The 14,624-nt window shown below is 53.7% G+C and overlaps 1 protein-coding gene across 1 annotated transcript; it reads left to right on the forward strand.

Annotated features, from left to right (window-relative positions):
- Positions 1-780: 780 nt before the first annotated feature.
- ASMT (acetylserotonin O-methyltransferase) lies at positions 781-14,624 on the forward strand. Its single transcript, XM_054720241.1, has 8 exons — positions 781-852; positions 2,136-2,310; positions 4,910-5,039; positions 8,992-9,060; positions 9,654-9,772; positions 11,097-11,237; positions 12,377-12,499; positions 14,410-14,624. The coding sequence occupies exons 1-8, from the start codon at positions 781-783 to the stop codon at positions 14,622-14,624; spliced, it is 1,044 nt and encodes a 347-aa protein (XP_054576216.1).

Genomic DNA, 14,624 nt, shown 5'->3' on the forward strand with positions numbered 1-14,624 from the left:
CAAACCGGTTAAGGCCAAATAATAGTGATTATTATTATTATATTTTTACAGAGAGGAAGGGAGAGGGATAGAGAGAAACATCGATGAGAGAGAAACATCCATCAGCTGCCTCCTGCACACCCCCTACTGGGGATGCGCCCGCAACCAAGGTACATGCCCTTGACCGGAATCGAACCCGGGACCCTTCAGTCCGCAGGCCGACGCTCTATCCACTGAGCCACACTAGCCAGGGCCACAAATCATTTCTTTAAAAATTAAAAATTTAAACCTGAACTCCATAAAATTGGACAATTACGTAATAAATTATGGTAGCGGCCTGGATACCTCAGGGCCAGCGCGCGTGAGCTGAGCGCCAGCGGGAACGTATCAGCCGTGTCATCCCTTTAATAAAGCTCATGCGATTATTTTCTTTGTTGTTAATCCCCCTTAGAGGATATTTTTTTTTCTATTGCCTCCCCCCGCCCCCCGCCCCCAGGGAGAGTGGGAGGGATGAGAGAGAGAGAGAGAGAGAGAGAGAGAGACATCCACCAGTTGTGCCCGGCAGACTCCCAGCCCCGGGCCAGCGGGGAGCGAACTTGCAACCCAGGTACGTGCCCTCGACCTGGAATCGAACCTGCGACCTTTCCCTGTGCCGGCCGGCCGACGCTCTAACCACTGAGCCACGCCGGCCGGGGGCCCCCTCCTGGGACTTTCCTGTTCGGGACCGTCTTGCTAACAGGCCCCCCACCTCCCCCACTCCCTGCAGCCTGGACAACCGGGGACCCCCAAGGCCGGAAGGAAATGAGTTCGCCTGAGGGGCCCCCCAACCTGGGTCTCCTGGACCAGTACTCCCAGGGGTTCATGGTGTCCCAGGTAGGAGCCTCTGGAATAAGGTGCCGGGGGGCCCGATCGGATGCCCTGGGTGGGGGAGGGGGTGGGGGATGGGGAGGAGCTGCTTCAAGGGTGGGGGTCTCCTTGGGGGGGTGACCCCAAGGTTCTGGAACGCTAGGAAGCCTCGGGGCAGATGCCTGGACATTGGGGCATGGGGACCCCTTCTTGGGTGTTTCGGGGTACCCATGGACCCCCCCATCTCAGAATGAGGTTTTCATTTTATTTATTTACAATTTTTCATTTTTCAAATACATTTTTATTGATTTCAGAGAGGAAGGGAGAGGGAGAGAGAGAAACGTCCATGAGGAGAGAGAATCACGGACCAGCTGCCTCCTGCACGCCCCCTACTGGGGATGGAGCCCACAACCCGGGCCTGTGCCCTTGACCGGGAATCGAACCGTGACCTCCTGGTTCATAGGTCGACGCTCAACCACTGAGCCATGCCAGCCGGGCTGTTTATAATTTTGTAAATATATACATTTATTTAATTTTTAATGTTTTTATTTTTCAAATTCTTTATTTTTACATATTATTTTTCTTTTATTTTATTTTTTCTTTTTTTAGTATTTTATTATTTTAATTTTTTAAAAATTTCTTTATTGATTAGGTATTACATACGTGTCCTTATCCCCCCATAGCCCCCTCACCCCCCCACTCATGCCCTCACCGCCCCCCTGGTGTCTGTGTCCATTGGTTAGGCTTATATGCATGCATACAAGTCCTTTGGTTGATCTCTCCCCCTTATTTTTATTTTTTATTTAAATATATTTTTAATTGATCTCAGAGTGGAAGGGAGAGGGGGAGAGAGAGAAACATCCATGATGAGAGAGAATCACGGATCGCCTGCCTCCTGCCCGCCCGGCCGGGCTTCGAGTCCCTACTGACGCTCTGTCCACATTGAACATCACTGCCCACCCCCTCCCCCAGCCCCTGGCACCCACCCTCGAATCTGTCTCTGTGGATCTGTGACTCTAGGGACGACCTCATCGAAGTAGAATTCTACAGGATCTGTCCTCCCGGGTCTGGCTTATGTCACTTTGTGACCTCAAGGTCCATCCGTGTTGGAGCAGGTTGTAGCTCCGTGTTGTAGCGTGCCGTTCCTTTTTCACGGCTGCGTAATATTCCACTCTGGGTGGGCCCTGTACTGTTCGCCCGTCGATGGCCACCTGGGCGGCTCCCGCCTCTGGGCCGCGACGAGCCAGGCTAACGGCGATCGTTGTTAACCACGACGACCCCTCTGAGCCCCCGCTCTCCATCCTTCCGAGGTGCTCTTTGCCGCCAGCGAGCTGGGAGTGTTCGACGTCCTCGCCGAGGCCCCGGGGCCGCTGGGCTCGGATGCCGTGGCCGCACGTCTGGGCACCAGCGCCCGGGGGACAGAGATGCTGTTGGACGTCTGCGTGTCCCTCAAGCTCCTTCAGACGGAGGTGAGGGGAGGAAAGGGTAAGTGCACTTGGAAAACATTGTTTTTTATTGATTTCAGAGGGAGAGAAAGAGAGAGGGAGAGAGGGAAGGAGAGAGAGGGAGAGAGAGAGAGAGAGAGAGAGAGAGGGAGAGAGAAGAAGGAGGAGGAGGAGGAGGAAGGAGAGGGAGGGGTCAGAGAGAGAGAGAGAGAGAGAGAGAGAGAGAGAGAGAGAGAGAGAGAGATAAAGAGGGAGAGAGAGAGAGAAACATCCATGATGAGAGAGAACCATGGACCGGCTGCCTCCTGCACGCCCCTTACCTGGGATGGAGCCCACAACCCGGGCATGTGCCCTTGACCGGGAATCAAACCGTGACCCCCTGGTTCATAGGTCGAAGCTCAACCACCAAGCCACGCCGGCCGGGCTGGGATGGTCAGTTTCAAAAAATGCTCTTGCCCTGGCCAGTGTGGTTCAGTGGATAGAGCGTCGGCCTGCGGATGGAAGGGTCCCAGGTTCGATTCCCGGTCAAGGGCACATGCCTGGGTTGTAGGCTCCATCCCCAGTAGGAGGCGTGCAGGAGGCAGCCGGTTCATGATTCTCTCTCAGCATGGATGTTTCTCTCTCTCTCCCTCTCCCTTCTTCTCTGAAATCAATAAAAAAAATATTTTTAAGAAATAAAAATAAAAAATGCTCTTACTTTGCAAAATTCAACATTGTTAACCCTCGGTTGAGCCTTCAGTGCATTCGAAGGATTTCTGTCCACCCGTGAAATTGCAGGGTCTAGACGTCATTGCTTGAGTGGGTACAAGAAGGCCGGGGAGGGAGGGTCGGTCACAGCGGCAACGGGCCGTGAGCATTTTGCTTCAACGAGGAGTCGGGTGCCTGTTGGGGTTCTGGGTGCAAACATGCCTTTGGGGGGGGCGACGGCTCTCAGACAGAACAACGTTGGAAATCAAGCCGGAGCCGCCATGACATGGACCATCTTTGCTGACCATCCCAACGGGTAGACCAGTTGGCCCTCCCGGTGCCAGGAGGCTCCTGGACGCTCGGCTGGGAGGCGGCAGGAGAGGGCACCCCCTCCTATGTTCTGGGCCCGGCTTTGGGGTCCAGGGGAGAGACCCACAGGCCTTTTTAGCTGCTCTGACAGATTGGTCAGAGGTGGTTCGAGGTTGAGCCACTCCTCTATCCCAAGAGGAGTGTAAAAATGCGACGCCAGGAACAGCTCGGCCCGGAGTGGCTCAGTGGTTCAGCATCTACCTAGGAACCAGGAGGTCACGGTTCGATTCCCGGTCAAGGGCACAGGCTCGGGTTGAGGGCTGGATCCCCAGTAGGGGGCGTGCAGGAGGCAGCCGGTCCATGGTTCTCTCTTGACGTTGTTATCTGTCTCTCCTCCTCTTCCTGTCTGAAATCAATAAAAATACCGTATTTTCCGGCGTATAAGACGACTGGGCGTATAAGACGACCCCCAACTTTTCCAGTTAAAATATAGAGTTTGGGATATACCCGCCCTATAAGATGACCCCCAACTTTTTATTTATTTATTTTTTATTGATCTTTTACAGAGAGGAAGGGAGAGGGATAGAGAGCTACAAACATCGATGAGAGAGAAACATCCATCAGCTGTCTCCTGCACGCCTCCTACTGGGGATGTGCCCACAACCAAGGTATATGCCCTTGACCGGAATCGAACCCGGGACGCTCTATCCACTGAGCCAAACCGGTTTCGGCTGACCCCCGACTTTTGAGAAGATTTAAAAAGTCATCTTATGCACAGGGAAATACGGTATATATTTTTTAAAAATTTAGCCCAGCGGGGTGTAGCTCAGGGGTTGAGTGTCGACCCAGGAACCAGGAGGTCACCAGTTCGATTCCTTCTCAGGGCACATGCCTGGGTTTCGGGCTCGATCCCCAATGTGGGACGTGGAGGAGGCAGCTGATCCATGATTCTCTCTCCCTCTCCCTTTCTCTCTGACATCAATAAAAGATATACACCGAGTGGCCAGATGACGATGACCTCTGAACGCATAATCATCTGGCCACTCTGTGTCCGTCCTATAGAATAAAAGGCTAATGTGCAAATGGTCCCCTCGACCAGGAGTTCGACCAGCAGGCAGGCCGGCCAACCGCCCACGTCCCCTCCCCCTGGCCAGGCTTGCCGGACCCCACCCATGCACGGATTCATGCACCGGGCCTCTATCTATCTATCTATCTATCTATCTATCTATCTATCTATCTATCTATCTATATACACACAGAGTGGCCAGATTATGATGATCTCTGAACGCATAAGAATCTGTCCACTCAGTGTGTATGTATATATATATGAGAGGCCCGGTGCATGAATCCGTGCATGGGTGGGGTCCGGCAAGCCTGGCCAGGGGGAGGGGACGTGGGCGGTCGGCCGGCGTGCCTGCTGGTCGAACTCCCGGTCGAGGGGACCATTTGCATATTAGCCTTTTATTCTATAGGACAGACACGGAGTGGCCAGATGATTATGCGTTCAGAGATCATCGTCATCTGGCCGCTCCGTGTATAGTTAAAAATTTTTAAATCATGATGTTGTGACAGCCTGCAGCCGTGTCTACAAATTTAACCTACTTTTCTTTCTTTGTATTTTTTCTTTTTTTGTCCGTTTCCAGCGTTGTATGACAACACCGAGCTCTCCAGCGACTACCTGGTCAGGTCCCGCCCCCGGTCCCAGCACAACATGCTGCTGTACTTGGCCAGGACGACCTACCTGTGCTGGGCGCACCTGGCCCAGGCCGTGAGGTGGGTGGGCGCGGCGCGGCGCGGCGCGGATGGTGTCGCCTCCATCCCAGGGCTGCCCCCAGGGGCTGGTTCAGAGCATTGGGGACTCAGCATGCCAGGTCCCTTGGAGAACCAAATGGGTCGCCTCCAGGTTTGGAAAAATCAGAGCAGATGTGAACACGTTGCTGCCGGAATTCTTGTCCCAGCCTTACAAAGGGTTCAGCAATCTGGAGAAAGGCTGTGCGTAGATTCAATGAGTCCAGAAACGAAAGATCGTTTTGAAAGGCATTGGGGGCCAGAGGAGCTTCAGCGAAAGGAGCTAAAGACTACCCCTTGTCTCAGGACCCCTTGCTGTTTATTAACACAATTTGTCCTCAGGCAAGGCGGAGATAATACACTTCAAAGGGTAGGGTTTACAGAGTCATTGTCAGATTGGGGAATAGCCTACGGCTGTTCAGGTGTTTGGCCAGTAGGAGGCAATAACATGCAGATTGAGATGCCCTGAGCTGTCTGGCAGCAAACAGTCATCCTATTCGGGTTTGGGGGAAGTGCCTCTCAGCCATTCCAACAGGTGATTACATACGTGACTCAGCCCTTGTTGAGCCCCCAAGTCCCATCAACCTTTTGATGAAACTCTAGTAATGATGACATGCTGGAACTGGCTTCTGGCACCTTCCCACCAGGCTACTGCCACCTGAATAAACACCTTTCCTTCCCACCAGGCTACTCGCACCTGAATAAACCCTTTTCCTTCCTGCCGGGGTTCTTGTCCCAGCATTACAAAGGGTTCAGCAATCTGGAGAAAGGCTGTGCGTAGATTCAATAAACGAGTCCAGAGACGAAAGATAGTTTTGAAAGCCTTTGGGGGTCAGAGGAGCTTCAGCGAAAGGAGCTAAAGACTACCCCTTGTCTCAGGACCCCTTGCTTTTTATTAACACAATTTGTCCTAAGGCAAGGTGGAGATAATACACCTCAAAGGGTAGGGTTTACAGAGTCATTGTCAGGTTGAGGAATAGCCTACGGCTGTTCAGGTGTTTGGCCAGTAGGAGGCAATAACATGCAGACTGAGATGCCCTGAGCTGTCTGGCAGCAAACAGTCATCCTATTCAGGTTTGGGGGAAGTGCCTCTCAGCCATTCCAACAGGTGATTACATACGTGGCTCAGCCCTTGTTGAGCCCCCAAGTCCCATCAACCTTTTGATGAAACTCCAGTAATGATGACATGCTGGAACTGGCTCCCAGCACATTGCGGACCCAGTCGTTTTATTGCTGGCCTTCCCCAGTGGCCAGATAAGTTTCTATTGGACGAGGACACAACACGCTTTACGTAAATGTGAAAGGCAAGGCACTTTTTAAAATTAAACACCCATTGCATTTTGAAGTTATCGATTCTATGTTCTTTTTAAAATATATATATACTTTATTTACTTTTTTACAGAGAGGAAGGGAGAGGGAGAGAGAGTTATAAACATCGAGGAGAAGGAAACATCGATCAGCTGCCTCCTGCATGCCCTCACCTGGGGATGTGCCCGCAACCAAGGTACATGCCCTTGACCGGAATCGAACCCGGGACCCTTCAGTCTGAAGGCCGACGCTCTATCCACTGAGCCAAATCGGTTAGGGCCAATTCCATGTTCTTACAAGCTACTATCTTTTTAAAGTATGAGACTTTGTAAAACATTGTGTAATACAAAGCGAGAATTCTCGTGATCCGCCCGCAATGTGTTACGTTACCTGGTGTCGACCCATGGTCCTGGCCGGTGTGGCTCAGTGGATAGAGCGTCAGCCTGGGGACCAAAGGGTCCCGGGTTCGATTCCAGGTCAAGGGCACGTACCTGGGTTGCAGGCTTCTCCCTGGCCCGGGCCCTGGTCGGGGCGCGTGCAGGAGGCAACCCGTCCATGTGTCTCTCTCACGTTGATACTTCTCTCTGTCTCTCCCTCTCTCTTCCACTTCCTCTAAAAATCAATGGGGAAAATATCATCAGGTGAGGATTAAAAAAAAAGAAGAAGAAGAGGAAGTCCTTGTGCTTCAACAGTCTGGGGCCGGGGGAGGGGGGTGGGGGGGGACGGGGAAGGGGCGTGAGTCCCAGACACAAAGCAGGGGGGTGGTTCCAAGCGCAGCGGTGGAAGGGAAAGTCGGGGTGTGGGAAAGCGTGTCTGTGATAGGAAGGGGGCTGATGTGGGTGGTGCCAGGGACTAGGACAGTGGGGGAAGGGAGTAGCCACTGGGAGACAGTTGTTCTGGGCATGCCAAGGGGGGAGGAGGAGGAGGAGGAGGAGGAGGAGGAGGAGGAGGAGAATCAGGTGGAGGAGGAGGAGGAGAAGGAAAATCAGGTGGAGGAGGAGGACAAGGAGGAGGAGGAGCTGGGGTAGACCAGCTGGCCACCCCACTACCTATAGGTAGACCAGTTGGCCCTCCAGCTGCAGGTGGACCAGCTGGCTTTCCAGTTATAAGGCATTTGAGAAGGAGGAAGAGGAGGAGGAGGAGGAGGAGAAGAATCAGGTGGAGGAGAAGGAGAGGAGGAGGAGGAGGAGCTGGGGTAGACCAGCTGGCCACCCCACTAGCTATAGGTAGACCAGCTGGCTTTCCAGTTATAAGGCATTTGAGAAGGAGGAAGATGTGAAGGGGGAAGAGGAGGAGGAAGAGGAGGAGGAGGAGAAGGAGAATCAGGTGGAGGAGAAGGAGAGGAGGAGGACAAGGAGGAGGAGAAGGAGGAGGAGGAGGCACAGTTGGAGGAGGAGGAGGAGGAGGAGAAGAAGGAGAAGGAGGAGCTGGGGTAGACCAGCTGGCCACCCCACTAGCTATAGGTAGACCAGCTGGCTTTCCAGTTATAAGGCATTTGAGAAGGAGGAAGAGGTGAAGGAGGAAGAGGAGGAGGAGAAGGAGGAAGAGGAGGAGGAGGAAGAGGAAGAAGAGAAGGAGGAGGGAGGAAGAGGAAGAAGGAGAAGAAGGAAGAGGAGGAGGAGGATAAGGAGGAAGAGGAGGAGGAGGAGGAAGAAGAAGAGAAGGAGGAGGGAGGAAGAGGAGGAGGAGGAGAAGAAGGAAGAGGAGGAGGAGGATAAGGAGGAAGAGGAGGAGGAGGAGGAGGAAGAAGAGAAGGAGGAGGGAGGAAGAGGAAGAGGAGGAGCAGGGAGGAGGAGAGATGAGGAGGAGGAAGACAAGGAGGAGCTGGGGTAGACCAGCTGGCCAACCCACTAGCTGCAGGTAGACCAGTTGGCCCTTCACCAGCAGGTAGACCAGCTGGCTTTCCAGTTCTAAGGCATTTGCTCTCCACACATTTTAGAGTGTGGTGTCCCCGAATGGCACATCATTGTCCAACTCTTTTTTTCGTATATGTTTCTTTTTTTTTTTTTTTCATATTTGTTTCTTAAAAATATATTTTTATTGATTTCACAGAGGGAGAAGGAGCGCGAGAGAGAAACATCCACGATGAGAGAGAACCACGGATCGGCTGCCTCCCGCACGCCCCCTACTGGGGATGGAGCCCACAACCTGGGCATGTGCCCTTGACCGGGAATTGAACTGTGACCTACTGGTTCATAGGTCGACGCTCAACCACTGAGCCACACCAGCTGAGCTGAAACATATTTTTATTGATTTGTTTTTAGAGAGAAAGGGAGGGGAAGGGAAAGAGAGAGAGGGAGAGAGAAACATTGATCACAGAGAAATATTGATTGACTCTCACCTGCATGTGTTGATGCTCAACCACTGAGCCACACCGGCTGGGCAGACACCCTTTCTATGACATTCCATTCCCCCTTTGCCCACATCAGAGAACCGAGCGGGTAGGGGAGCCTGCAGGCCTGAACACGCGTGTCTTTTGCCCTGGAAAGGAAAGCGTGAGTGTGTTTCGCCCCTCCGTCACGCTTCCTGCGGGTCCCATCTGGGATCGAAGGGGAGGATGGGTGACTAACTCTATGGATTAGATGACCAATTAAGGAATCTCTCAGCCTTCCTCCCTCCCTGATTTCAGAGAAGGAAAGAACCAGTATCTGAAGGCCTTTGGGGTCCCCTCAGACCAGCTCTTTACCGCCATCTACAGGTAACGCAAAGTTCTTACTCATAGCATTATGCTTATTATTATTATTTTTAGGTGATGCAGTATTTTATTTATTTTTTGTTTTAAATTTTTTAAGTCTGTTTTTGTTTGTTTTTAAATATTTTTATTGATGTCAGAGAGGAAGGGAGGGGGAGAAAGAGATAGAAACATCCATGAGGAGAGAGACTCATGGATCGGCTGCCTCCTGCACGCCCCCGACTGGGGATCGAGCCCACAACCCGGGCAGGTGCCCTTGACCGGGAATCGAACCGTGACCTCCTGGTTCATAGGTTGACGCTCAACCACTGAGCCACACTGGCTGGGCAATGTGGAACTCTATTGATCGATTAGGCAATGTACACTTCTGTTGATTGATGATTGATTGATTTGATTTGATTTCAGAGAGGAAGAGAGAGAGAAAGAGAAACATCCATGAGGAGAGAGAATCATGGACCGGCTGCCTCCTGCATGCCCCCTACTGGGGATCGAGCCCACGACCCGGGCATGTGTCCTTGACCGGGAATCGAACCCTGACCTCCTGGTTCCTACGCTGCCTGGTTTTGACGAGTTCGGTTTCCCGGGGTTTCCCACGCCAGGTCCGAGGGGGAGCGGCTGCTGTTCATGCGGGCCCTGCAGGACGTCTGGAGCGTCCAGGGGAGCAGCGTGCTGTCTGCCTTCGACCTCTCACCCTTCCCTCTCATCTGCGACCTCGGGGGTGAGCTTCCTGTCCACGTGTCCAAAGTTCTACGGGGAGTGTCTGGACCCTTGTATTTTGTGCTTTTTTTAAAAAATATATACATTTTTATCGATGTCAGAGAGGAATGGAGAGGGAGAGAGAGAAACATCCATGAGGAGAGAGAACCATGGATCGGCTGCCTCCTGCACGCCCCCTACTGGGGATGGAGCCCACAACCCGGGCCTGTGCCCTTGACCGGGAATCGAACCCTGACCTCCTGGTTCACAGGTCGACGCTCAACCGCTAAGGCCCGGCCAGCTAGGTCCTTGTGTGTGTGTGTGTGTGTGTGTGTGTGTGTGTGTGTGTGTGTGTCTGTTTTCAATCCTCACTCAAGGACTGTTGATATTTTTTCCATTGATTTTTGGAGAAAGTGGAAGGAGGGAGGGAGGGAGGAGGAGACAGAGAAAGAGAGAGAAACATGGATGTGAGAGAGACACGTCGATTGGTTGCCCCCCATACCCACCCTGACTGGGGGCCCGGGGATTCAACCTGCAACCCAGGGACGTGCCCTTGACCAGAATCGAACCTGGGACCCTTCTGTCCAAGAGCCACTGTTCTAACCACTGAGCTACATAGGCTATGGCCTTATTAATTTTTGTTAAATATGCTTTTATTGATGTCAGAGAGAGGAAGGGAGAGGGAGAGAGAGAGAGAGAGAGAGAGAGAGAGAGAGAGAGAGAGAGAGAGAGAGACATCAATGATGAGAGAGAATCATGGACCGGCCGCCTCCTGCACGCCCCCTACTGGGGATGGAGCCCGCAACCCGGGCCTGTGCCCTTGGCCGGGAATCGAACCCTGACCTCCTGGTTCCTAGGTCGACGCTCAACAACTGAGCCACACTGGCTGGGCCATGTAGAACTCTATTGATTGATTTGTCAATGTAGACTTCTATTGATTGATTGATTTCAGAGAGGGAGAGAGAGACACATCCATGACGAGAGAGAATCATGGATCGGCTGCCTCCTGCACGCCCCCTACTGGGGATCGAGCCCGCAACCCGGGCCTGTGCCCTTGACCGGGAATCGAACCCGGGACCTCCTGGTTCCTAGGCCGACGCTCAACCGCTGAGCGCGAATCCGAGTTTCTGACCGCCTCCCGGGCTGTGGCCGGTCCGTGGGCCACACCAGCATCGTCACGGGCGTCTCCCAGCCTCCGAGTGGATGCTTTCGTCCGAGATGTCATCCTGTCCCCTCCCCCAGGGGCTGGGTGGCAAACCCCAGGGGAGGTCTCCCGGCCCCTCCGGGGTTTAGGGGGGCTGCTCGGACCTTCCTCTCTGCCCGCCCCCCTCTGTGCCCACTGCCAGGCTGCTCTGGGGCTCTGGCCAAGGAGTGCGTGGCTCTGTACCCGGGCTGTCGGGTCACCGTTTTCGACATCCCACCAGTGGTGCAGACGGCAAAGAGACACTTCCTGTCCCCCGAGGAAGGACGCGTCGGCTTCCAGGAAGGTGGGTGTTCGCCTGCTGTCTGTGTCCGGGGGCAACGTGGGTGCGTCCCCGAGGCTGGGAGAGGCCAAGGGTGGAGGGTCCGAGTGACTCCTCCACCCTCCAAGGACCCGCCCTCAACGTAGAACTTTAAAAAATAATAATAAATAAAATAAATAAAAATAAATAAATATATATATATTGATTTCAGAGAGGAAGGGAGAGAGAAAGAGAGGGAGGGAGAGAGAGAAACATCCATGATGAGACAGAATCATGGATCGGCTGCCTCCTGCACGCCCCCTGCTGGGGATGGAGCCTGAAACTCAGGTACATGCCCTTGACCTGGAATTGAACTGTGACCTCCTGGTTCATAGGTCGATGCTCAACCACTGAGCCATACTGACCAGGCAATGTAGAACTCTATCTATCTATCTATCTATCTATCTATCTATCTATCTATCTATCTATCTATCTATCTATCTATCTATCTATCTATCTATCTATCTCTATCATCTATCAATCAATCAACCAATCTATCTAATTTATTTTAATTTATTTCAGAGAGGAAGGGAGAGAGAGAGAGAAACATCCATGATGAGAGAGAATCATGGACCAGCTGCCTCCTGCACGCCCCCTACTGGGGATCGAGCCCACAACCCGGGCATGTGCCCTTGACCGGGAATAGAACCGTGACCTCCTGGTTCATAGGTCGATGCTCAACCACTGAGCCATGCTGACCAGGCAATGTAGAACTCTATCTATTAATCTATCTATCATCTATCTATCTATCTATCTGTCTGTCTATCTATCTATCTATCTATCTATCTATCTATCTTTCTATCTATCTATCTATCTATCTATCTATCTATCTATCTAATTTATTTTAATTTATTTCAGAGAGGAGAGGGAGAGAGAGAGAGAAACATCTATGTTGAGAGAGAATCATGGACCGGCTGCCTCCTGCACGCCCCCTACTGGGGATCCATCCCGAAACCCAGGCATGTGCCCTTGACCGGGAATCGAACTGTGACCTCCTGGTTCCTAGGTCGACGCTCTAACCCCTGACCCACCCCGGCCGGGCCCAGGTGACCTCTCCTTTGGTCCGGTCCAATGGGATTGGATCGAGGGCTGAGCCCGGGCCCCCTCCCTCCCCTGTGTTCCAGGCGATTTCTTCGAAGACCCCCTCCCGGAGGCCGACCTGTACATCCTGGCCCGCGTCCTACACGACTGGACCGATGAGAAATGCTCTCAGCTGCTGGCGAGAATCCATCAGGCCTGCAAGCCGGGTAGGCGGTGGGATGGGGCCCCGGTCCCAGCCGTCCTGTGAGGAGGTCCGGTCATCCATCTGAAGACCCATGAGGCCTTGGGGCAGCCTGTGGGTGGGGTGGGGCCCCTCCCCTGACGGTCCCCTGAGGCCCACTCACCCTGAAGTCCATGAAGACGGGGGAACTGTTAGGGTCGCCGAAGGAGGAACGGACGAGGCCAACAGGGGTTAAAGAATTATAATTGGGTCCTGGCCAGTGTGGCTCAGTGGATAGAGCATCGGCCTGTGGACTGAAGGGTCCCGGGTTCGATTCCCAATCAAGGGCACATGCCCTGGGTTGTGGGCTCGATCCCCAATAGGAGGCGTGCAGGAGGCAGCCGGTCCATGACTCTCTCTCATCATGGACTAGAGGCCTGGTGCACGGATTCATGCACCCGAGGGGTCCCTCAGCCTGGCCTGCGCCCTCTCGCAATCCAGGACCCCTCGGGGGATGTCGGAGAGCCGGTTTCGGCCCGATCCACGCAGGCCGGGCCGACATCCCCTGAGGGATCTGGTCGTGCCGGAAGTGGCAGGCAGGTGGCCAAGAAAGTCCGTCAGCCAGGCCGGGTGCGCTGCCGTGGATTGGAGAGGATCACGCCACGGCAGCTGCGCTCGCCAGCCGTGAGCCCGGCGTCTGGCGTCCAACGGTCATCTGAGCGGCGTTCCCCCTGTGGGAGTGCACTGACCACCAGGGGGCAGCTCCTGCATGGAGCGTCTGCCCCCTGGTGGTCAGTGTGCATCATGGCGACTGGTGAGCCGGTCATTCGGTCATTCCGCTAAGGCTTTTATATGCATAGATGTTTCTCTCTGTCCCTCTCCCTTCCTCTCTGAAACCAATAAAAAATACATACACTGAGTGGCCAGATGACGATGATCTCTGAACGCATCATCATCTGGCCGCTCCGTGTCTGTCCTATAGAATAAAAGGCTCATATGCAAATGGTCCCCTCGACCGGGAGTTCGACCAGCAGGCAGGCCGGCCGACCGCCCACGTCCCCTCCCCCTGGCCAGGCTGGCCGGACCCCACCCATGCACGGATTCATGCACCGGGCCTCATATATATATATATACACACTGAGTGGCCAGGTTATTATGCGTTCAGAGATCATCACAATCTGGCCACTCAGTGTATACATATATATATTTACTGATTTCAGAGAGGAAGGGAGAGGAAGAGAGAGAAACATCCATGAGGAGAGAGAATCATGGACCAGCTGCCTCCTGCACGCCCCCTACTAGGGATGGAGCCCGCAACCCAGGCATCTGCCCTTGACTGGGAATCGAACCTGGGACCCTTCAGTCCGCAGGCCGACGCTCTATCCACTGAGCCACACCAGCCAGGGCTAAAAAAATATTTTTTAAAAAAGAAAAGAAAGGGATTAACCGAAGGACATATATGCGTGCATGGAAGCATAACCAACAGACACAAGACACGGGGGGAGGCGGGGGGAGGGCATGTACCGGGGGATAGGGGAGGGCGGGGGAGATCAATGGGGGAAAAAGGGAGACATACGTACTACTATTTGTGATACTTTAAACAATAAATTACAATTTAAAAAAAAATAAAAAGAGCCCTGACCGGTGTGGCTCAGTGGATAGAGCGTCGGCCTGCGGACTGAAGGGTCCCGGGTTCGATTCCGGTCAAGGGCATGGACCTTGGTTGCGGGCACATCCCCAGTGGGGGGCGTGCAGGAGGCAGCTGATCGATGTTTCTCTCTCATCATCGATGTTTCTAACTCTCTGTCCCTCTCCCTTCCTCTCTGTACAAAATCAATAAAATATTTTAAAAATCAATAAAAATGAAAGAACGGGGACAGGGGGCAGGAGGCTGTGGGGCCTCAGTCCTGCTGGGGCGCTCATCCCGCCGCCCCCCCCCCTCCCGTCCTGTCGCAGGAGGAGGGGCCCTGGTCATCGAGAGCCTCCTGGACGCCGACGGGCGGGGCCCGCTGACCACCCAGCTGTACTCGCTGAACATGCTGGTGCAGACGGAGGGCCGGGAGCGGACGCCCGCCCAGTACCGGGCGCTCCTGGCCGCGGCCGGCTTCGCGGACGCCCAGTGCAGGAGGACCCCGGGGGCCACGTACGGCGCCATCCTGGCCCGGAAGTAG

Source organism: Eptesicus fuscus, chromosome 1, assembly GCF_027574615.1.
Source record: "Eptesicus fuscus isolate TK198812 chromosome 1, DD_ASM_mEF_20220401, whole genome shotgun sequence".
Taxonomy (NCBI): domain Eukaryota; kingdom Metazoa; phylum Chordata; class Mammalia; order Chiroptera; family Vespertilionidae; genus Eptesicus; species Eptesicus fuscus.